General features: G+C 43.8%; 1 protein-coding gene across 2 annotated transcripts in view; it reads left to right on the top strand.

Annotated features, from left to right (window-relative positions):
- The first annotated feature begins 8845 nt into the window (after positions 1–8845).
- SMAP1 (small ArfGAP 1) overlaps positions 8846–25043 on the top strand; it is a 247875-nt gene continuing 231677 nt past the window's right edge. The window contains exon 1 of one of the 2 annotated variants that reach the window (XM_074947930.1): positions 8846–9342. In XM_074947930.1, coding sequence (XP_074804031.1) covers positions 9225–9342 — 118 coding nt within the window. In that variant the 5' untranslated portion in view covers positions 8846–9224. The remainder of the gene's footprint in view (positions 9343–25043) is intronic. The other variant, XM_074947929.1, reaches the window with a different exon arrangement.

Below are 25043 nucleotides of genomic sequence, written 5' to 3' on the forward strand. Positions count from 1 at the left end.
AAATATGGTTTCCTGGGAAAATGTCAGAGCTAAATAAAGAAACATAGAAACAATGTACCTCTGGGGAATATAAGAACATATTAGGGCTGATCATATTTGCCAGAATGCTGAGCACAAACTCATCAGGTTGATTAAGTCTGTCATAACAGTCGATAGTTAAGTCCTATGACAGAAAAATACGACACATTGATATGTCTAGATAGTATATTTTTACATGGTCAAAATCATTATTGCTGTGAAAATACCCTCCAAAAACAACCAAACTCATTGCTGTACTAATTTTTGTGGGGCAGAACTTTAATGTCAGATATGTTGTATTTGCATGCTGCCATGTAGTATATATATACTGCATGTGCAAAAATCTGATAGTATTTTTGCACATGCAAAGGTTTTTGAGAGATGTGGTAACCAGTATAATGAGTCTAAGATGCAGGGAGGGAAAGAATGGGAGTGTTGGGGCAGCAGCTTGAATAGGGGTGCAATACAAGCATTGTTTCTAACCAGCTCCATGGAGAATCTGCTGAAATATGATGAGGCTGCATTAACTTTTGTATGGAGCCCCTTTCATGCTGTGGCATCCTGATTTGGGGGAATTCCAGAAGCAAGAGAATGGGGAAAATGAGGTGGGAAATCCCTAGGAGTCAGAGACAGTGCTGGGAGGGGCCCCAAAGCCAGTGCAGAGGCACTGGGATTCTTCACAGATGAGACGGCCCTGCTATCCTTCACATCCTCTGAGATTCATGTGGATATTGAGGAGCAACAAATTCTGGGAGTTGAAACCCATCCCTCCCCCTTATGGAGTGATATGGGGAAAAGTCTGCAAGGAGAACCCTGCAGACTTCTTAAGGGCCTCCTCCTGTGGATTTTTCCACATCTATCCAACAGTTTCATCTGCTTTATATGTAGGTACTCCCTTTCTTGGGCTAAAAGCATTAGTCATAAATGCCTTTCTATGGCATAGGTTCCTCCTTTGTGGATATGTCCAGTAGTATTTTCTCCTTGTGTGATGGTGGCAAGGCCCAGCCTAGGTCAAGAAGGAAGAAACTGTAAACTTAGCAGTTCCCAATTAGAAATCAAATATTTTCTCATTTCTTGAGTTTCTAGTAGCTGAACAGACAAACGGCCTTCCCCAGCTGCGAGCTCACTTTGTAGATTCCTGGGATGGTCTTTTACGCTCACTGTTAAAAGGCTTACTGATTCTGACAACTTGAAAATTTCAGGACATTTAGTCTTGCTTCAAAATTTTGGAAATATAAAAGATCCTTCACTGCACTCCAGGAAAGCCTATAAATCAGCTTGATATAGGTAGGGTAGCTTGAAATACCTGGATCCCTTATAGCTAAGTGCTGTTTACTGTATATTTTTCTGTATTGTCTGTACTACAAACAAGGTAAGGCGCATTGGTTCATTTAAAGTATTGAGGTTGTTATGGGATAAATAAAAGTAAAACCTAGACAAGCAGTATTCTGTTCGCTGGAGAAATAAGGGCATAAACTGTAAAAGTAAAAAATTGACTTTTATGCTATGTCCAACACAAGACTTTCCATGGAAAAAGCCAAAAAAAGATATCCAAGGAAAAGCTCTTATAGCTCAAAAGATTGTCTCTTCCACCAACAGAACACGGTCCAATAGTAAAATAATAAAAAGATATTACCTTGTCCACCTTGTCTCTAAAAAAAGATATCAACATTATGTAACTGGCTCATTACTTCCTAACACCATCATATAAACACTGACAAGTATGGAAAGTAGGATAATTTTTTGAGGGCCACAACATCAGATTCTTTGGTGATAGAACAATTATTTATTACCACTGTTTGATTTCTATTTTCTAGATATTTAGGAATTACTCTGAAATGGTCTCAGACACACCAGGAATCTCTCTAAGACTACAGCAGTGGTGGGCAAACTGCAGGCCACATGCTGGCAGGCCACGAGACAGTTTGTTTACATTGACAGTCTGCAGGCATGGCCGCCGCAGCTCCTAGTGGCTGCGGTTTGCTGTTCCCAGCCAAAGGGAGCTGCAGGAAGCGGTGCAGGCCACAGGGATGTACTGGCTGCCATTTCCTGCAGCTTCCATTGGCCAGGCATGGCGAACTGTGGCCACGGGAAGCTGCGGGCGGCCATGCCTGCGGATGGTCAATGTAAACAAACTGTCTCGGGGACCGCCAGTGGATTACCCTGACGGACTGCGTGTGGCCTGCGGGCCGCAGGTTGCCCACCACTGCTCTACAGCAATCGTAATTTATATCAAAAACTGCCAAAAAGTCCATCATGATCAAAATAGTCAACTTTCTCTGCCTAGACTAACAATGGGATCATTCTTGCCCCTAACTAGTTTGGTCTCAGCTCCAAAGAAAGGTCAGAACCAAAACCAATAACTTTTCCCATCACTTATGGATATTTTGTTCACCTTCAAGGCAATTATAAAATGGTCACAATCACAGTTATTTGGTGAACTGTGTCTTAAACCCTTTTTAGTCCCTCTCAAGTGCATTTGATCTTAGATTGGATCTTTTACCCCAGGGACCTGTGACCACCTGTAAGCCCTTCACTCCAGGGACCTGTGATCAGCAAGATAGTTAAAATAACTAAAAAAATAGCTTCTTCAAAACAAATTATGTATTCACTGAGCCAAAGGTACAAAGCATACAGAGCAAAAATTTAAAACAAGAAAGGACTACATGCATATTTCCCATTATCTAATCCTTAATCTTCCTTGCAATCTTTTGTACATTTCAGACAGCCTGGTTATCTACACCTCTGAATTGTGAGAAGTGGACTGACTGCTGCAGTTTCTGTCACTCGTGCTCTCTCTCTCTCTCTCTCTCTCTGTTTCCTTGATAGCCTGTCAGCTCTTGCTGACACTCCCTGGGTAGCCTCTGGCCATTCACTCTACCCTCACCCATTCTTAGGCCCAAACATGGACAGCAGGTTGACCCCCATTTGGGGAGGCTAGTACTCTGCCCCACCCCCTCCCACCCAAGGCCCCACCCCTACCATGCCCCCCTGTCACCCACCGGAGCCAGAGTATCCCTGAGACCCCCCCACCATAGTCCAAGCCTCCCAGGCTCTGGGCCGCCCCTGGCTGCTGCCGGCCCATGCCACCCTGGGCCACTGGCCAACTCGAGCCGAGCCCCTGCTGACTTTGGGGGAGAGGTGGAGCGAGGGCAAGGCCTTGGGGTGGAGCATGGATGGGGCCACTGCCTGGGTTTGGGGAGGCTTTGCCTCCCCTGGCCTATTATACCTGCCACGCATGGGTCCAAGGACCTTTACTGTTTAGTATCCTCCTTTTGATCCTAGGCTTAGCCTTGGGAAGAGTAATCCATTCTTAGCCTGGCTAGAGCCAGGTAGCAGGTATTCCCCAATAAACAGCTTCCCCATTATTTCCTCAAGGACTCTTGTGTGTGTCATTGTGTCAGCTTTCCTACTTGGTTCCTTTAGCAAGCTCTTTTGATCTAACTCAATTGCAACTGACCCATCAGAATCATAACCACAGAGGTTTGCACCACATTCATGAAAAATAATTCAGTTATTTCCCAGTTTGTCACAGTCACATTTAAAGTGTTTCTACTGGCTTTAATACTTTTACTGATTTGAGAAAGATTTTCTCTAAATATAATGGATAATACTGGTAGGACTAATAAAGATTTTCAAACTGATAGCAATAGTCCCTTTTATTTAAAACCAGCACTCTGACTTGAAAATGTAAAACATGGATTAATTTACACCAGATATTATACATAAAATAATATCAGATAAACAAAATAACATATTCCTTGAGTACTAATTATGGAAGAACATCTCTGTTTTCAGTAGCTACATATAAGTGTGTGTGTGTGTGTGTGTGTGTAAGTTGCCTGATGATTCCTAGCAATTACTTAGGGCCAGATCTTCAAAGGTATTTATGTCTAGCTCCCATTGATTTCAATGGGAGCTAGATGCCTAAATATCTTTGAGGCTCTGAGCCTTAGTTCTTTAGACAAGACCTTCTCCAAGTGTATGACTTCACTGGGGCACTACAAGAACTATACAATACATGGATCACAAACTCCTGTCATTAGAGAGCTGAAAGTAAAACCCATACCATCTGAAGGGAAGAACAAAACCTCCCTGGTGTCAAGTATCAGAGGGGTAGCCGTGTTAGCCTGGATCTGTAAAAGCGCAAAGAGTTCTGTGGCACCTCATAGACTAACAGATGTATTGGAGCATAAGCTTTCGTACCCACGAAAGCTTATGCTCCAATATGTCTGTTAGTCTATAAGGTGCCACAGGACTCTTTGCCACTTTTACAAAACCTCCCTAGTTTCGGTCATCCATCTTCTAACTGTTCACTTTATCCTAGTCAATGTTTAAAGGTTCCAGAGAGCAGCTTTTTCAGAGCAATACATAAAACACTAATCTTCACAGTGGAGCTCAGTTGTTTCTTCCTGTATTTCACAATTCACTTTATTTTTTCTCTGTATATTTCTTCCAAATTCTTTTAGTTTATGCAGCAATTGATTTCACAACTGATTGTTGCATTTGTCCTTGGCAAGTTGTCAAGAACTGCTGGTACCTAAGGCTGGCTTTCTTATTCTCAGAGACTGAGGGAGCCAACTGTATGACTCATAGTTTCCTCTAATATTCTCTCTGAGATATAGATTCATTATAACAGCTGTTTAAACCCCCCCAAATTAAAATAAACTAAAATTAAAAGTAATACAGGCTGAAACAAACATCTTTTAAATAACTGAAAATACATCCTGAACATTTAGAATGCAAAATATTTTGTTTCAGAGGGGTCTTCCACAGACCTGTCACAGCAAAGAGGACTATTCCATTTCCTCATGTATTACACAATTACTGTAGAGAATACAGTAGTCCAATATTTTCAGTAGTTTGACATTCATTGTATGAAAGTCTTTTATTCACGGTCCATTGAGTTTGTACAATTTATGATCAGCAGCAGAGCTCTTTGAATATGTCCATCAACCCACACCTATTTTATATATAACCTGTCAGTTTTGTATTTTGTACTGTACTGGTCATTTGTATTTAGCATTGCAATTGAGAGAGTAATAATTACTCTCTGTAAAACAAGCTTGTGTGCCTGAGATGTGTCATTACATGCTGGGATGTCACCAGATGATTAATCTCTTTAAAAGATGAATGGAGATCCAGTTCTAGCATTTACAGATTCTTGGCCTGATTTTCAAAGGTGCAGAGTAACCACAACTCTCTGATTTCAGTGCAGCTGTGTGTGTTCACCACTATGAAAATCAGGCCATTTGTGTCTGTGACATTGTTTTAATGGATTAATGCAGTCACAATCTGTTGTATGGCAGACTGAAGAGCAGTGGTTTGATTTTCTTCGTCTTTGTCAACCATTCCATATTAAGTGGCAGGATGAGATGGGCAATGAAAGATATTCATAGCTGAACCCAGCAACTGCCTCCGTCAACACTGGTTTGGTTTTGGCAGATTTCTTGGTATGAACATATTATTAGGATGGAAGACCAACAAATTACATAGCACATATACCAATGAATGCTGCTACATAAAAAGAGATCAGGTGATCAACAAAAGCTTTGGTGGTGCAATAAGATTGCCAGTGATGGACATAAACTGAATATCCAACCAGATTACTTTAAGAACCTTGCTAGAGATTGTTCTGGTTGGGGCTCGTTCTGCAAGGAGGCTATGTCCCTTGGGATTTCCCATGATGATGATGTTCAGATGATGCAGTCACAGCTTGGAATTTATTGACTAATATATTTTAATACCAGATGCTCAGTCTCCTCTTTATGGAAAAGAGGAGGAGGAGCAGGGAGAAGAAGAGGGATAATTTACTTCTGATGATGCAGTCAACAATGAACTGTTAATGGTGACTAAGAGGGGAGGTTTCAGAGTAGCAGCCGTGTTAGTCTATATCCTCAAAAAGAAAAGGAGTACTTGTGGCACCTTAGAGACCAACAAATTTATTTGAGCATAAGGTTTTGTGAGATACAGCTCACTTCATCAGATGCATTCAGTGGAAAATACAGTGGGGAGATTTAAATACACAGAGAACATGAAACAATGGGTGTTACCATACACACTGTAACGAGAGATCAGGTAAGGTGAGCTATTATCAGCAGGAGAGCAGGAGGGTGAGGGCCGGGGAACCTTACAGCTCATATCTGTCCTGGGATCAGCTACCAACTGGTTGCAATGATACAATATTTATAAATCATAGATCTTTAATTTGTGTTCTACTTTATAATTATGACTTCAATGTGTGAAAAAATTTAGTGAAACCTTTGGGGAAGATGAAGCATAATTTTGTCACCTTTATGTAAATACAGTTTTCCAAGTTTTTCCAAGTAGTGTTCATCACTTGGTAGTGTCTCTGCTCGCCTCTGTATTCCTGGTTCTTTGAATTATATAAAAAAACTGCACTGTATTAATTGATGCATAATAGGTAAAATTATAAAGATGTATAGCTATTATAAAGTATAAGCACAAGGAACCAGAGATAAGGTTGAGCTTTTAAAACTTGAACTCTGCACTTTCTAATTTTTGCATCCTTGAATTTTTAAAAATCTTGTTGTGTTTACAGTATTGCATGGAATTTCCTTGGGGTTTTGTGTGTGTGTTTAGCAAACAAGGATAATAATAGAAACTCCCAATGTAGCTGTAATTCCAGGACCTAGAAGTAACTTGCTTCCTGAACCCTCCTTCCTTTGAGTGAGGGTTTTGAATGGTGTGGGAGTCCCAGGGGGCCTGTCAGGGTGTGCGTGTGGGTGTCCCAGGAGGGGGCGGTCAGGGGACAAGGAGCAGGGGGGATTGGATGAGTCGGGAGTCTTAAGGGGAGCGGTCAGGGGGCGGGAAGTGGGAGGGGGCAGATAGGGGGCGGGGCCAGGCTATTTGTGGAGGAACAGCCTTCCCTACCTGGCCCTCCATACAGTTTCGCAACCTCGATGTGGACCTCGGGCCAAAAAGTTTGCCCACCCCGATCTATACACAGAGCTTCAGTTTTTAAGATATTGGCTGAAAAATGTATGCAGTAAGCTACCTGGAAGTCATTTTCTGTGTCTTGAAGATGAAGGGCCTGAGCCATCTCTCTGTGGATTTGTACCTCTGGCTAAATTATTTCAAACCTGTTGGTTGCATCACAAAATCAAAGTAATTCTGCAAAGCATAGTTTATTCTGATAATATCCTGTCCTTCTCTAGGCTCTGAAAAAAAGACAGCAGAGCTAGGATACAGGGAGTGATGTTTGTACTTCCATGTCCTTCTTTAAGCTGCAGGGAGAACCTAACAGTATATATAAAGCATTCTATTTTCAAAGTGCTATTCAAATATTAACTAATTTTTCCTCTCAGCCCCACTGTGAGGTGGGTAGATAAATCAGTACTGTTTTACTGATGGCTCTTAGAAATAAGACCCTCATTTTCAGAGTTTCTGAGCACACAGAGATTTCCTTGACTTCAGTCTGAATGGGGAACTTGACACCTCTGAAATTCAACCAGGTCCTAAGTTAATTGCCCAAGGTTGGATAAGTAGGCATTAGAATCTGGAATTAAACCAAGATTCTTGATTGTTAAACCAATGGCTAATCCACTGGGCCTCAGTGCCTTCAAGAAAATATGCTTAACTGTTCTGTCTCACTTTCCCAATTCATACAGTTTAAATAATATTTTGTACTTATATAATGCTTTTTAAATAAATGGTCTGTATATCTGAGAGCACTGCAAGGTAGGTAAGTATAACGATGTCCATTTTAAAGAAAGGAAAACTGACGTACATAGAAGATAAGAGGCTTTCCCAAAGTCAGTCAAAAAATTCTAGTTATGTGCTTTAATGCATGTTTAAGGTCACAGCAAGCCAGTGTCAAAAACAGGGTTGGAAACACTCAGGTGTCCTGAGTCCCAGGTCTTAATAATCAGATCATGTTTTTACCAGGCACTTTGTGGGTGCTTGCAGACATGATATGCAGATATGGCAACTCCCGAATCGTAGAATGTCAGGGTTGGAAGGGATCTCAGGAGGTCATCTAGTCCAACCCCCTGCTCAAAGCAGGACCAATCCCCAATTTTTGCCCTGATCCCTAAATGGCCCCTTCAAGGATTGAGCTCTCAACCCTGGATTTAGCAGGGCAATGCTCAAACCACTGTGCTATGCAGCCCTCCCTCCATCCCAAATCTGACCAGTCTTATTTTATAGCAGTAGGGTGGAAGGAGAGGGAAAGTGAATACTAAATTCTCCTATGCTTGTGCCTCTGGGGTCCCATTCTTTCATTGAGAGTGGTGATGCACATAACCTATAGCTGCCCCTGCAGTTGGGAGGCACAGGGGTGGTGTGAAAGGAGTGACAAAGGTGAAGATGGCAGGAGAGGAAGGGAGCACATGAGCCACCAAGTCATGGCATTGGATGATTTTCTTGACACTCTACGTTTAAAAGACACACGAGGCATGAAACGCTCAGCTTTTATTTAAAAACGCTTCTAGCCCTCTTAATCGTGAAAAAAGCTTGAAGACCTTAGTAAGTACATCACAATCTGTTTGTCTAAAGCCTCGTGATTTTTAAGCCAGTCTCCTGCTGTTTGGGGTCTAACCAATGCATTTTGAATGGTTGCTAAGACTGTGCCTCCTGCAAACGTCTAAGGTTATGCCAGACTAATACTGCTCGGGAATCGGCGGCTTTGAAATATACCCGCCTGGGAGACCCCACCTCCCCTTGGAGTTAACAAGGCGTGTGGAGAGAGCATGAGGCTCCGCCCCCTCAGCCCCGCCCCTCGCCGCTGCGGCTGTCGCTGCAGGTAGCCGGCACCCGGCGCAGTCAGCGAAAGAGGCTCGAGCCAGGCCCCGCCCCCGCCGTCACAGAGGTGCGCCCGGATCTCGCTTAGGCGTTCACCTGTGGGCGGATGGTTACGTGCGATGGTTTGCACTCCACCTCTAATTTAAACACACTGAGGGATCTTTTTGATCTCAGTTAAATCGGAGAGGCTGCGAGCGGAGCGGGAAGGCCACCAGGCAATCTCATGGTGCAGGAGCTCCTGGACTCTATTGTTCCAAACCGGGGACTATTTTCTTATGCTGGGTTGGACGCGTTACTCGGCCAGGAAGGCTTGAAGGCGGATGTAGCTGCAAGTAGTTCCGGTTGAGGAAGTCTCTCTGCAGCCGGCTGCCGGTGCCCGGTTGCGGGAGGGTTGGAGCGGAGCCGGTCCTCGCTCTGCGAGCGCGTCGGGATTCGCCGCCGCCATGTCGACCCGCTCGTGCCGGGAGAAGGCGCAGAAGCAGAACGAGCAGCACCAGGCCATCCTGGCCAAGCTGCTGCGGGAGGAGGACAACAAGTACTGCGCCGACTGCGAGGCCAAGGGTACGGCCGGCCGGCCGGCCGGGCGGACGGGGAGGGGCCGAGGGTACTGGCAGTGCCCGGGCGGGGCCGCGGGCTCCGGGGCGATGTGGCCCGCGGTCGGTGGAGCGTGGGCCGGGGTGACTCCCTGCGGGGCCGGGGTCCCGGGCAGAAGGCAGCAGAACGGGAGCTCTCCGCTGCGCTGGCGGCCGGTAGAGCGGAGCAGCCCCCGGGGCAGCTGACTGCTTGGGACGCGGTGTGTGGGGTAGGTCTCGTTATCGGCCACTGCCCCGGGCCCGAAGGCGGAGTCCGGGATGGCGAGCGCTTTGCGCTGGGCGGGCCGGGCTGGCCGAAGTGGGGGTGTCGGGTGAGGTCGGTCCTAGGTGGTTACCACCAGTGCTGCGTGCCGCGTTCCTGTGAGGCGCTGGAAACGCTCCTGGGGCTCCTGGTTTGCGGGAGAGCCGGCCAATCTCTGCCCGTGCTAATGGCTGAGTTGAATTTCTTGTGGGGTATGGGCCTACGAGTACACTGGGCCCAAATTGCTTCCTGTAAACAAGCTGCAGTGAGGAAAAGAGCTGGGATTTGAACCGTTGCTGCAAAAACCGGTTGGACGGTTGATGCAAATCGATCATCTTTTCGTTTAATTGTAAGCTAATTTTTGTTTTCCTACCCACGTGGGATGTAGTTCAATTACTCCACAATCAGGAGCAAGCCCCTTGGGGTTTTTTGCAGTCTCTGACCTAGACCTTTCTTGGAGTTTCACTATTGCCCTTGCTTTCTAATGGACAGAAGTGAATCCTGTTTCAGTGGGTTGGTGGTTGGTCAGTGCACAGCATCAAGAAGCTATCTCTTTAACATCCGGTACAGACACTATTACTTGAGGTGTGAATGTTGCAACACTAGAATAAGGTGATATGTGTTTTAAAAAGTAATAACTTAATTGCCTAAATGCTGAATATTTAAGGTCTAATGTGTGTAAGACTCATCTTCATTAACAAAATATTTAGCAATATTGGTTTGAATGATGTGATGAGTGAAATCTAAGGTTTATTAGAGCATGCTCAGGCTTAAAACAGGGAAATTATTTTGTCCAAAAGTGACAGACTGTGTACTTTGTTTCCTTTACTCTGAATGTTGTATCATATTTTTAAAAATGTAAAAATATTTATATAGTGGGTAATATAATAAAAGGCATAAAATAATTTTGGTCATTACCTTGTTTGAACAAGTGTGATACTAGTCCTTTGTATTAGCTCAATAATCAACTGCTCCATTGTGACAGCCATAGCTATGATGGTCAGGACAGGGACCTGAACTGGGCATCTCCTAAGACGAAGTGTGAGACTTTACAGTTTGAGCTAGAGGACTAATTTCAATAGCCAGGAGCTCTGTCAGATTTGTATCTTTTTGTGGATCAGCCATGGGGTGGAGAGAAAGGGAGAAATACTTAGCACACACCAAACTCTGCATTATTTAAGCTTTTCTAGACAAGTATCACATTAAACTGTACAGCACGTAGCACAAAGAAACCCCAATCTTGACAGAAAATAGCTTTTATGGAAACCTAGAACTAGTGGTGGAAAAGACCTATGTCATCTAGGTTTCCTTTCCAATGCACGATTGTTGAATACTTGCTAGTGTTCTGTCGGTAATGTTATCTCTTTTCAGCAAGCTATGACCATTTTCTGGCTATTGTCCTCCCCCCTTCCACCTCCATTTCCAGCTTTTTCTGGCCTCAGGCCTTCGATCAGTCCCTCGTAAAGCCACGTGGGTAGTTTTGTTTCTTACATTTTTTCAGAAGGTATGTGGTATGTTTGTGACATTCTGCACTCCATATTTACCATGGTGATGTAATTATAATGTGTTTTGTAGGAAGTATGCTTTGCAAAGTGTCATTCTAAGTCTTGATCAGCTAACCATTAATATCTCATTGGATTGTATGTGCTGTTGTATATGAAGTTTTGCTATGTACGTGTTACTGAAAGATGTTGTAAAGTTGAAGACACTCACAACTAGCCTTTCAAGTACAACAGTGAAGAAGCTAGACAGTGCTAATGGCCTGTCAACAAAGACAATGGACTATAGAAGACCTTATCCTTCCCTGGGGACTCCTAGGCAGCCTATGGATAATGGCTGCTATGACTCAGCAAGGCATGTGACCAGGTCATATGATACTGAACACCATTTTGGTACCTGTACTTTTCCACAAACTGGGCTGGGAACCGGGCTTGGAAGAAAGGGGTTCCCACCATATGGAAAAACTATATAAGGGGGAAGTGACCTCATGACTAGGACTCACTCCCCTACAAGACAACATCTGGAAACACTGGAGAAACAAAGACTGAACTGGGGCGGGGAGGGGGGTCCAGTGGGTAAGAAAAAAGCCCAGCCTGTGTAAGGAGGCTAAAACCTGCTTCTGCCATGAGTCAGAGTGAGAAATTGCTGATTCAAATCCTATCCAGTTTGTATGAGACTTAGATTGAAATTTTGTTTTGTTTGCTATCACTTAATCTCCCTTTCTGTAGTTAATAAACTTGTTTTGTGTTTTATCTTAACCAGTGTTCTTGAGTGAAGTGTTAGGGAATCTTAGCTCTGTTAACAAAGGCTTGTACATATCTCCCCCGCATTGAGGGAGAAAGGGGACTACTTGCACCGTACAGACCCCTGTGCAGTGGTATAATACTGGGTTTATGCTCCAGTAGCGGTGCAAGGCTGGGGAGCTGGGAAATTGGCCGGTACCTTTATTGTTGGTCCATGAGTGGCTTAGGTAAAGCACTCGGGTGACTTGGTTGGGTGTGTGGTGCCATCTGCTGCTGTTTTGAGTGATAACAGAGGCTGGCTAGGTCTCCTCATCAGAGCAGTGTGAGAGAGACCAACCCAGCTGAATTGTTAGGGGGCACAGAGGTTCCAACAGATCTCAGGCTGCACCATGAGGGTACCACCCAACTCCAGGTTGTGCTTGTTAGTATTCACTGTCTCCTTCACACTTGCGGATTTTATGCTTAGCACCTAAATGAGTCTTTAATTTACAAAGTGTAGTAAATTTGTCTCCTAACCACCATAATGTAGATTTCTTAGAGCTCCAGAATTTGATTACTTGAAATCTTACACCTTTGTACTTTGACTCGGTCTTCATCAAGCACTGCTCTTTAATCTCTGCTGAGTTCCTCCTCTTCGATAATCATCTTCTCTTTCAGTTGCCTGTTATACCACCACCATGCCCTCTCACTTAGTCTTTATGTCCATGTTCTGGTCTCTCTCTTCTCTTCCATTAATAGGGCTGCTGATTCTGTCCGTGCTTTTCTCTCTTTCTCCCTCCCCTCTCCCCCCACCCCCTTTGACTCTTTGGTGCCTGTCTTCCATTGCAAGGTCCATCCTGCCAACCTGCAGCCCTGATGCACCCTTAATATCTGTTTCCTCCTCTTCTGCTCTTGCAGTGCACGGTGTCTCTTGCAGAAATCCCATGACCAGGCTGACATTCTCCACTACAAATTTATTCTCTCCTGTTTCAGTTCTGCCGTCTTCAGAGCTAAACAGCTCCGGGTCTCAAGTTAAATGAATTCTGCACTTGCAATCCTGGTTACCATATATCCACCTTGGGCGCGTGCGCTTGCTCGCTCTCTCTCTTTTGTGCACAGAAGCTTGCAGATTTCTTCCAAGAGAAAATTGACAAAATACAAGATTATCTTCCCCCTTGGCTTGGCTTGCTTTCTCTTCCCTTCTCTTCCCTCCTACAATTCTCTTCTCCCTGTCACAGATGCAGAACTTTCTAATGTACTCTCTTCCTCTAATCCTTCCAATGGCCCCATCCCAGTGGAACCCATTAATCTGATCTAATTGGGACCAGGGCTAGATTGGATAATCAGGAGAATTGGCAAAGAGCTTTCTATCCCTTATTTCAAGATGGGGGTAGGGTGGCGTCAGCCCTGGGTGGCTGGTGATTTGGTTAGACTGACCAGATGTCCCGATATTTGGGGCTTTGTCTTATATAGGTGCCTATTCTCCCCTCTCCCCCCTCCTCCCCCACCCCCGTCCCAATTTTTCACCCTTGCTATCTGGTCACCCTAGGTTGGGTTAATATGGAGAGCTGGATAATGGAGTCTCTGATAAATGGGGTTCTACTGTATATCAGTAAAACATTGTGTTCAATTGATACCTATATATATTGTGGCTAGGGAAATTAAAGTTCAGCATTTCATTTCAATTGCAGAAAAATGGATTTTTGTTTCATCATATAGTTTATTTTTTTAATCATGGGGAAAACTAGGATCCTTGCTGATTTATCACTGGTGTACAGCATCTGTCTTAGTCTTTAATATAAAGAGAGGAAAATCTATCATATCCCTTAGTAAGTTGTTCCAGTGGTTAATTACCTTAACTGTTAAAATTTGCATTGTATTTTTCCAGTTTGCATCTGTCGTCTTTTTTACAGCTATTGGATCTTGTTATATCTTTGTTTAATGGATTAGAGCCCCCTAATATCAGAAAATTTCTCCTCATGTAGGTACTTACAGACAGGAGGTGCTTCTTAACTTTCAAGTAGGTGGTGGTGTCTCGTACCACGTTCCCCCTTTTTTTATATTCTGAATGAATTCTCTGGCAAAAATTCAATTCAAAGTGGTTTCTCTTGTAGTTGGGGTATCTATATCCAGATGTACATTCAACTTGTCACTGCTAAAATAATGGAAAATAAGTATCAAGTTCCCCGAAAGGGTTTTGAGGGATTTTTATACCCAGCAACACTGGATTCGCTACTGGTTTCTCCTGTTCACAAGAAGACTAAATAGTCTAAGAGCATGTCTAAAGACAGCATAAGATCACTTCTGCTTAAGTAAATAGCCTCTGATCACAGAAGTCTCTTGCAGTGTAGGATGAATCTAAAACTCTTCACACCCTAAGTTGGCTTCCCAATCTTTGCTGATGCATGACCTATGATCCCTTGCATTAATCATGACCTGGTCTTCTTTCCATGTACCTGATGTGAATATTTAGATCTAATCTTCTGTGGCTGAATAGTAGGAATTCTACGGTGTTCTGTAGGATATCTATTACTATTATTGTGATATTAGCCCCAGCACATGGGACATGGCATTGTGATGGTTTTCATAGAATATCAGGGTTGGAAGGGCCTGCAGGAGGTCATCTAGTCTAACCCTCTGCTCAAAGCAGGATCAATCCCCAATTTTAGCTCCAATCCCTAAATGGCCCCTTCAATGATTGAGCTCTCAACCCTGGGTTTAGCAGGCCAATGCTCAAACCACTGAGCTATTCCTTCCTCCTAAATTATCAGGACCATGTCTGAACATCATTTCATATACATTTTGAATGAGGAAGCCTGCATTTCACAGGGAATTCCTTTTGCCAACAGGATGTCTTCTGAGATGCTAAACACTATAGTTTATAGAATAAACGATGTCATAGCTGAACAATGATAGCTTTGTAGCTACTGATGTTGTGCCAGTCTTCTGGAATTACTCCAGATTTGCAAAACCTATTAAAAACCAACGACAGTGATGTGGAGTTGCTCTGCTAGCTCTTTTAGACCTATGTTCTAAAATGCTTACCCGCTTCTACTGATTGAAAGATGTTTTAAATTTATACATGGTATTTTACTTTTTATTCTAACCAACTAGGAAGGATGTATTTAATTATGAATGTCATATACATTATTTCCAAATACAGAACAAATATTTATTGACCATGTTGAATTTGATTCATTGATATTTTATGCAATTGCCATCTAATAACAAATGGACCTTTTCCATTTTTAGGTTTCCTTTTGCCCAGCGCAGGTCCATTCTGTGCACTGAATGAGGCAAGAGTCCCGCTGAAAAATAGCATGTCAATACATAACTAAAGATTATGCTATAATGCGTATGCACAAATGGGCTGAATTAAGGTTGCACAAGCAAGTTTAATTCAGCATTTCCTAATTTTTCAGTTCTTGATTTTGCAACCTTAATGTTTTTAATGTAGCTTTTGCTTGTTAATTTTGCAGTTGAACGGTGTTCTTTTTGCACATAAAGAATGTAATCTGGTTATGGCTTGCACCTGAGCAGTCACTTTGCACTGCAGTTAGTCATCTTCACTTTTTAAAGGTCTAATACAGAATATTTTCTAGTTGCCCTATTCTTTGAGTGGCTACTGATTCTATATTGACTTCCAATTAATTACTGATTTAAAGAGCTGAGAATTGCAGGGTTCTATTCCCAGACTCGGGCACAACAGAATTCAGGTTATCAAGTTGTGTGTAGCTGTTCAAGGACAAGGAAAGGATTTGTGCCTTGGGGAAGTTTTTAACCTAAGCTGGTAAAAATAAGCTCAGGGAGTCTTTCATGCGGGTCCCCACATCTGTACCCCAGAGTTGAGTGGGGAGGGAGCCCTGACAGAGGCCTTCGGTCGAGACGTTCAGAAGCTCAGATTTATAGCATCAGAGAAATGTAGGGCTGGAAGGGACCTCAGGAGATCCATCTAGGTCCATCCTCTGTAGTGAGGCAGAACAAAGTATACCAAGACCATCCATGTTTATCTAACCCATTCTTATAAACCTCCAACAATGGAGATTCCACAACCTCCCTAGGTAGCCTATTCCAATGCTTAACCATCCTTCTAGTTAGATTTTTCCTGATATCTAACTTAAAACTCCTTTGCTACATTAAATGCTACCCTCAATAGACAAGACATGGAGAACAGTTGATCACTGAGCTCTTCAGAAACACATTTTCAATTTTTGAAGACTGATGATGTCCCCCTACACCTTCTCTTCTCTAAACTAATCATGCACAATTATTTAACCCTGTCCTCATAGGTCAAGTTTTCTAAGCCTTAAGTTAGATAACAAGGTATAGTCTCTGGTCCAGAAAGATCAGTGTGTTTACCAGAATCTAGTTTGACTGGATCCTGACTAGATGCTACTGTAACATAGTATAGCTTTCAAACTGAAATCTAAGGCTCATTTTCTTAACTGCTCTTTAGATATGGATCACTCTCCAGTTCATCTTTAAAGATTATTATACATTGTATTGACTTTGCTTCTGCCAAACTCTCAATCTTTCGGTCCTGGATCAAGAGAGGTTGCTGTGAGGTTCCTGTCTACTTTATAAAAAAAAAAAAAAAAACCCCACAAACAAGGCCCGTTATTTCCCTACTCTGTGTCTAATCAGCTGGGCAAAACATGTGTGAACAGTATATCGTTAAACTTGTCTTGCTTACCATAATGCTAGTTAAGCCAATATTTTAATTGTTCTAGTCTTCAAAAATGTATGGATGACTCTAAATTCTGTGGAATTTCAAGTTTGAACAAAACCACTACAACATAAACTTAGTTACTGAATGAGCAGACTGGACACGCTCCATAGGAGCTCATTCAATATTTATCTCCACACAGATCCAGAATGTTCCAATGGGGGGAGAGATTTCCTATCTGGCACCCCAGCTTCTAGAAAGTACTGAGGGTGAGCCATTGCCCTGTCTCAAGGCACAGCAAGGTCTTAGCCATAAGAGTCTCTTGGACTTTTGGGGAGTGTTGTCCCTTACCTGGATTTGTCCAGTGAACACTTCTTGACAGAAATCCCCCTGGAAAAGGCAGTTCAAGTCTAGCAAATAGTACTGTTTCCCTTTCTATAAGGACATTAATGGGATTGCTAGGGAATCTTGGGAAAACCCAAATATTAGCCCTCCCTTAAGATGGGCATTCCTCCAATGCATAAACAAGGCAGTCTCCTTATCAGGCTAGACAAGATCCAAGAGAAAAAGCTCAAATTTAGATTATACCTTGTTGCACTGGTTTTGGAGTTTAAATCTTTTTACCAAAAAATAATTAAAAAAAAAATTACTTTCTCTGCTTTCAGTCATGCTTCTTAGCTTTCAGTCATGGTGAACTTTTTGGTGGCCATCTCTTGCTGAGAGGGTAGCCTCCTTAGATGGTAATCTGACCCATGGAAAATTTTGTTAGCACCTAACTCAGGGTTTCTACAAATATCTGTTTTGTGCTGTTCAAGGTACAAAAAAGAGAGATTTGCCACTTTGCTGTGTACCTACATTTAGGGAATTGAGTCTCTGGGTGTAAGGGCCCTTTCTTCTAGAGGCTTTTACACAGCTTGATAGTCTGCTTCTGTGGAGCATATCTTCTGGATCAGTGATCTTGCAAACATTCTATCTGACGTGGCAGAATTGATCTCTAGTCCTTTGTGTGCAAAGTCTTAAGGGTTATGGTCTAAATCGCCTCCTCTTTTCAACTCTGTTTTGGTGAGTCTGCCCAGGGTTCACTTGGGATACTATTAGGTATAGCTCAGATTCCACAATGATACTTTTATCACAGAAAGCAAACCTATCTTTTATTTTTCAATGGAGACAACTACTCTGGAAGCCCCACCTCAATATTAATGTACAATACTGGTAATTGGCTTATCTGGTGTTAGGCCTCCTGCCTTTCCTTACCTGTCTTGGTGTGGGATTTTGTAATACTCTCACTCTTACTCCTGGATCTGGGTACAACATCCTGTTTATGCCAGCTGCTTATTACTGTGCACGTCTAACTAGATGCATGCATCTCTCTTCCCCTTTGGGAGCTTGTGACCACCAGCCACCTTAAAACAAGTATGTTTTGTTAACAAATTGTACAAAGTATTAGATTTCAAAACAGCCTTCATGCATATGTAATCTAATCCTAGTTTTTATGCTTCACTACAAGCTTCTACCGTGAGTTACTGGAAAAGAATCGAGCGAACTTCCTTTTAGGAGGCCAAGATGGTCTTGGGATCCAGGTCTGGTCTCTGTCTTCCAGAGAGAGTCCCTTGGTTAGTTTTCCCCCAAAATAGAAAATTGCTTTTCTTGAAAAGCCCTATTGCTAAATGGGCTTTGTTACAAGGCCTTGAGGTTGATTCTTCTTTCTGTGTCTTTCTTTTTCCCAATCCACTAACCAGGCTTTTTAAGAGTACAGGTGAGTCGCATCCTACGTGCATTTAACTTAGGCGAATTCAACTATATGTGCTTGGCCAAAAAAAAAAAAAAAAAAAAAAAAAAGAAAAACAAGATACCTGTAAATAGTGCGGGCGATTCCGCCCACCGTTTCACTCAATGAGCGTGTGCCCCGGAGTGAGCGTGAGATGGGAGATGTGAATCTGCTGTTCCCTCAGTTGGTCTCAGTTCCCGCGTGCCTCTCATAGTATGAGCATCTCGCTGCACTGAGTGTGATTCTAGTGTTTAAAGATATGTATTTTTCGTACAACGTGGCCCCTAAACGCAAGTCAACTACTTCATCTGGTCCTCAACCGAAGAAACAGCGAACCGTTCCAACACTGAAGGAAAAACTGGCTGTGTTAGACTTATTGAGAGATGGTATGTCGGTCTGCAACGTGGCGCGTAAATATGGCTGCAACGAATCTAGCATCCGTGCTATCAAGATTTGAGAGACAAATTAGTCAAGCTGTTGCATGAAGTGTTCCAATAACTGCTAAGGTGACGAGCCAGGTGCGTGATAAGACTTTAGTGAAGAGTGAAAAGGCATTAAACTTATGGCTGGAAGACATGATCCATAAATGTGCCCCTATCAATGGCAACACATTGCGAGAAAAGGCTCTTAGCCTCTATGTGCTGTTCAGACCTCCCGCTGAAGAGGGACAGCCTTCTGATGAGAAGGAATTCAAAGCCAGCCAAGGTTAGCTTAACAGTTTTAGGAACCACTTCAACCTCCAAAATGTGCAGACTACTGGTGAAGCTGCATCTGCCGGTGAAGAGGCAGCAAAAGCCTCCCCCGAACAATTAAAGAAAATCATAGAAGAAAACGGCTATCTTCTGGAACAAGTTTTTAATGCTGACAAAGATGATGACAAGGAACAGGAAGAGCCAGCAAGTTGGAATTTTCATAAATTTGCTGAAGTGTTCCAAGCTGTGAAACACTTGAATGATTTAATTTCTGAATACGATCCCTCTATGGAACGAAGCCTCAATCATACATAGTATTACAGGCGGTTTGAGACCGTATCAAAAAATGTTTGAGCAGCTCAAGAGACAACGGCGATAGTTGCCGATCACCATGTTTTTCAAGGAAAAACAACCAGCAGCAGATGAGCTTACGCAATCAACTTCTTGAGCTGAACCAGAGCCAACACTTCATCTACAACTTGCTCTCTGTCTCCTGGATCGTCATCAAGCCCTGACCGACACCCTGTAATTAAAAATACAGTACTGTAAAATTATATTTTGCATATGTACTTTTTATTATATACTGTACTGTATACATTATTGTACAGGGTTGTATACACAACCATGTACAGTATACTGTACTTTATGGGCGATTTAAGGGATTTTCAAGGGTAATTTTGACTATATGAGATTTTCGCCTTATGCGCTGACTTTAGAACCTAACCCCCATGTAAGATGCGACTCTGCTGTATTCCAGTGTTTGGCAGTTACACACATTCAGCCTTAATGGTTTGCAGTCTATCCTTGTGACTGAGTTGGGGAAGTGTGCTGAACATGTCTGCTCCTGTGGGCATGCCGGCCTACAGTCTCAGGAATCCTATTCATGAAACATGCTTTAGGGAAACAGATAAATGTTCATTACAAAACATCCCCACATAAGTCACAGAAGGCTAAATGAAACAGCTTTTTAGTTTAGGCCATGCCCAGTTGACTTTTACCCTTGCCTTTTAAGACTCTTGTGAGAGTCTTTGGGGGATTGTCACAGGGTGGCACAAGTTTCATTCCCCTTGTCGCTGGGCCCTGTGCTTGGGCTGGCCAAAGAAAGGGTCTCAGATGCCTCTGGCAGATGCTCCACCCGCATTTTTATTTACAGTGGCTGTACAGTCCCCATTCCCCCAACACCGGTCCCCGCTCTGACCCCTCACTGGGTCCTCTGGCCTTTGAGGCTTGTGTCAGCCAGCAGAGACAGAGCCACCACCCTCCTATCTTCCTGCCTGGCTCGCCCCCTTCCTGAGCTCTTCCCTGGGTTTATATGCTTTCCCAGTCATCAACCCAGCTGCTTCTGGTAGGCTCAACAGATCACACTGAGCCTGCCCTCATTAGGGCCTGCAGCTGGGCTCCCTGGTAAGGGTCCTGGCCATACACCCGGCCACCCTAAGGGAAGCAGGGGGAAGCCAGCTCTTTAGCAGGGCACCCAAAGATTTTATACCTCTACCCTGCAGCAGGGATCATAGATTATAAAACCATAAGGGACCACTGTGATCATGTCTAAAGGAGGCCATAGGACTTTGCTGAACTATTTTCTGTTTGAACTATAGCATATTTTGGGGGGGGGGAATCTGATCTCAATTTGAAAATTGCCACTGCTGGAGAATCTACCACATCCCTTGGCAAGGTGTTTGAATGGCTAATTACCTTCATAGTTAAAATTGTGTGCCTTATTTCTGGTCTGAATTTGTCTAGCTTCAGCTTCCAGGCTTCATTCTTGTTGCATCTTTTCCTGCTAGACTGAAGAGCCAATTATCAAATATTTATTCCCTATATGTGGGTACTTCTAGACTGTGATTGAGTCGCCCCTTTACCGTCTCTTTGTTCAGCCAGATAGTTTGAGCTCTTTGGGTCTATGACATTGTACTCTTTATGTTTATGGAAATATGCTTAAGTGTAAATATAACGGAAATATGCTTTATGCTAGATATGCCATGTAACACATCTTTGCAAAGGTTATGATCTACTGAATATATTCATCCTATTAGTATGCATGTATCATTTTTATATCTGAAGTTATGAGCATTGGCTCTATGCTTGTATTTGAAGTGTTTTGAGTAGGAAACACGTAAGGGAGGTTTGGCCAACATATTGCGAAGGGACTATTCAAGTAATGGGGAGTATGTAACTAACAATAGACTTTGGGAGACGCCAGTCCACATCTGAGCTTTCCTGGGAATATTCAAACTAACATGTAAACAATGGCGTCGGCCTGCAAAAAGCTAAATGATTCATGGACACGTGACTTGCCCAGGTGGCTACAAACTCCATCTTGTTGCTGTGATTTTGCATAGAAGAACAAAGGGGTTTCCGCCCACAAGGGGGAATATAAAAGACCCTGGAAGCCTCTCCATTTTTATCTCCAGCTGGCTCAAGAGATGGCCTCTCCACCCCCAAAGAGATGCCTGTAAGAAACTGGAACAAAGGACTGTAACTACAGGGGTGAGAGTGATTGCTGGACCCAGGCCATAAACTACAATGTTGTTCTGAAAAGGATTGTACCTGAGAACATCTAGGGTGAGAAGTTAATATTTTTAATGAGATCCTTAGTGTATTGACTTAGCCTTGCGTATTTTGATTTATTTTACTTAGGGCTTGGCTACACTTGTGAGTTACAGTGCATTAAAGCAGACCCGGGCACCCTAGTTCAGTCCCCGTCCGCACTGGCAAGGCACGTAGAGCACTCTGACTCCACGGCTAGAGCACTCCTGGTACTCCACCTCAGCGAGAAGATTTAATGCTTGTCGCGCAGTGGCTGAAACTCCCGGGCGTCAGTGTGAACGGGGTGTTGCATTATTGCGCTCTGATCAGCCTCCGGAAACATCCCATAATCCCCTTAAGTCAAGTGGCAACTCTTCTCATTGTTTTGAACTCTCCTAGGAATCAGAGTAGCAGCCGTGTTAGTCTGTATCTGCAACAGAACCACTAACCCAGGAACCTATCCTTGCAACAAAGCCCATTGCCAACTGTGTCCACATATCTATTCAGGGGACACCATCATAGGGCCTAATAACATCAGCCACGCTATCAGAGGCTCGTTCACCTGTACATCTACCAATGTGATATATACCATCATGTGCCAGCAATGCCCCTCTGCCATGTACATTGGTCAAACTGGACAGTCTCTACGTAAAAGAATAAATGGACACAAATCAGATGTCAAGAATTATAACATTCATAAACCAGTTGGAGAACACTTCAGTCTCTCTGGTCACTTGATTAGACCTAAAAGTGGCAATTCTTTAACAAAAAGACTTCAAAAAACAGACTCCAACGAGAGACTGCTGAATTGGAATTAATTTGCAAACTGGATACAATTAACTTAGGCTTGAATAGAGACTGGGAGTGGATGGGTCATTACACAAAGTAAAACTATTTCCCCTTGTTTATCCCCCCCCGCTGTTCCTCAGATGTTCTTGTCAACTGCTGGAAATGGCCCACCTTGATTATCACTACAAAAAGGTCCCCCCCGTCCCATCCCCGCCCCGCCCCGCTCTCCTGCTGGTAATAGCTCACCTTACCTGATCATTCCTGTTACAGTGTGTATGGTAACACCCATTGTTTCGTGTTCTCTGGGTATATAAATCTCCCCACTGTATTTTCCACTGAATGCATCTGATGAAGTGAGCTGTAGCTCACAAAAGCTTATGCTCAAATAAATTTGTTCGTCTCTAAGGTGCCACAAGTCCTCCTTTTCTTTCTCCTAGGAATGCGGATGTGCCCTTTGAACACTCAGTTTCTGACTGCTGGCTCAGAGACAAAGCAAGCCGTTGCTGTAGAATGCTGTGTGTGAAAGGGGGAGGAGGCCGGGGGGGAGGGAGGGTCTGCTGCTGTCTGAACTTACAAGACAGTATGCTGGCATGTTTTCAGCCCCCCCAAAACCCACTCTCTCTTCCCCCCACATACACACAACACACTCCCTGTCACACTCCACCCCCCCCATTCAAAAAGCATGTTGTAGTCAATTGCATGCTGGGATAGCTACCCATAATGCACTGCTCCTACTGCCGCTGCAAATGTGGCACGCCAGTGCGCTTGAAGCTGTCAGTGTGGACAGATTGTAGCGCTTTCCCTCCTGTGCTCTACAAAGGCTGGTTTACAAAGCGCTCTACATCTGCAAGTGTAGCCATACCCATAGTAACTTACCTTGTTCTGTCTGTTACTTGGAACCACTTAAATCCTACTTTTTATACTTAATAAAAATCACTTTCGTTTATTAACACCGAGTCAGTAACTACTACCTGGGGGAGCAAACAGTTGTGCATATCTCTGTGTGACAGAGGGCGGACAATTTGAGTTTTTACCCTGTGTAATATGGGTGGTCAAATTTTTTTTTTTTTTTTTTTTTTGGCTTGAGGGCCACATTGGGGTAGTGAAACTGTAAGGAAGGCTGTGCCTCCCCAAACAGCCTGGCCGTCTGTCCCCTCCCACTTCCTACCCCCTCAGAACCACTGACCCCCCCCCCCCCCCAACAGCTCCCCTGGAACCCCATCCCCATCCAATTGCCCTGACCCCTATCCACACCCCTGCCCCCTGACAGGCCCCCCAGGACTCACATGCCTATCCAACTCCCCTGACCACCCCTGCTCCCTGTCCCCTGACTGCCCCTGGGACTCCCCTTACCCAGCTTCCCCGCCCCCTTACCATGCTGTTCACAGCAGTAGGACTTGAAGCTGCACCACCCAGCCAGAGCCAGCCATGCAGCGAGCTCAGGCTGCAGGGGAGGGAGGACAGCGGGTGAGGGGCCGGGGTCTAGCCTCCCCAGCCTGGAGCTCAAGGGTCGGGTAGGATGGTCCAGCAGGCCGGATATACCTCTGGGCTGTAGTTTGCCCACCTCTGCTGTATAAGCTTTATACAGAGTAAAATGGATTTATTTGGAGTTTGGGTCCCACTGGCGTCAAGGTGCTGGAGACGAGCACTTGCTAAGCTGTTTTCAGTTAAGTCTGCAGCTTTGGGGATGTGGTTCAGATGCTGGGTCTCTGTTGCCACAGGCTTGTGTGTCTGGCTCTACAAGGTAGGGTTCTGGAGTCCCAAACTGGCAGAGAAAACTGACTCAGAGGTAGTCTCAGCACATCAGGAGACAGTCCCAAGTGGGTCTCTGTGGGTCTGTCTCCTAAAGATTGGAAAACATGCCTTATAATCCTTTTTGAGATTCTTCTCTGAACCCTTCCAGTTTATGAATGTCCTTGAATTGTGGGCATCAGAACTGGACACAGTATTCAAATATTGGATGCATCAGAGCCAGATAGAGGTAATATCTTTCTAGTCCAGTGGTTCTCAAACTTTTGTACTGGTGACCCCTTTCACATAACAAGCCTCTGAGTGCAACCCCCCCCCCCATAAATTAAAAACACTTTTTAAAATATATTTAATACCATTATAAATGCTGGAGGCAAAGCAGGGTTTGGGGCGGAGGCTGACAGCTTGCAACCCCCCATGTAATTACCTTGCAACCCCCTGAGGGGTCCCAACTCCCAGTTTGAGAACCCCTGTTCTAGTCCTACTTAAGATTCCGCTGCTTATGCAGCCAAGGATTGCATTGGCCCTTTTGGCCACAGCACTGCACTGGGAGCTCATGTTCAGTGGCTTTATCCTCTGTGATCTCCTACTCTTTTCTCTCTCTGTCTTTGTCACTGTGTCCCAGAATAGAGACCCTCATCCTGTAAGTATGGCCTACGTTATTTGTTCTTAGATGTTGACCTTACGTTGAGCCATGTTGAAATACATGTTGTTTGCCTAGCTTACCAAGTGATCCAGATTACTGTGTGTCTGGTCCTCTTCATTATATACCACTTCCCCCCCAATCTTTGTATCCTCTGCAAACTTTATCAGTGATTTTGTTTCTTCCAGATCATTGATAAAAATAAGTAGTGTAGACCCATGAGCTGTTTGTATGGGACCCCACTAGAGAAACACCGACTTGATTTCCCATTTACAATTACATCTTGAGACCTATCAGCCAATTTTAAGTCCACTTAATGTATGCCCTACTGACTTTCTTGTTCTAGTTTCATAGTCAATGTCAGGTGGTT

This window comes from Natator depressus, chromosome 3, assembly GCF_965152275.1.
Source record: "Natator depressus isolate rNatDep1 chromosome 3, rNatDep2.hap1, whole genome shotgun sequence".
Lineage (NCBI taxonomy): Eukaryota > Metazoa > Chordata > Testudines > Cheloniidae > Natator > Natator depressus.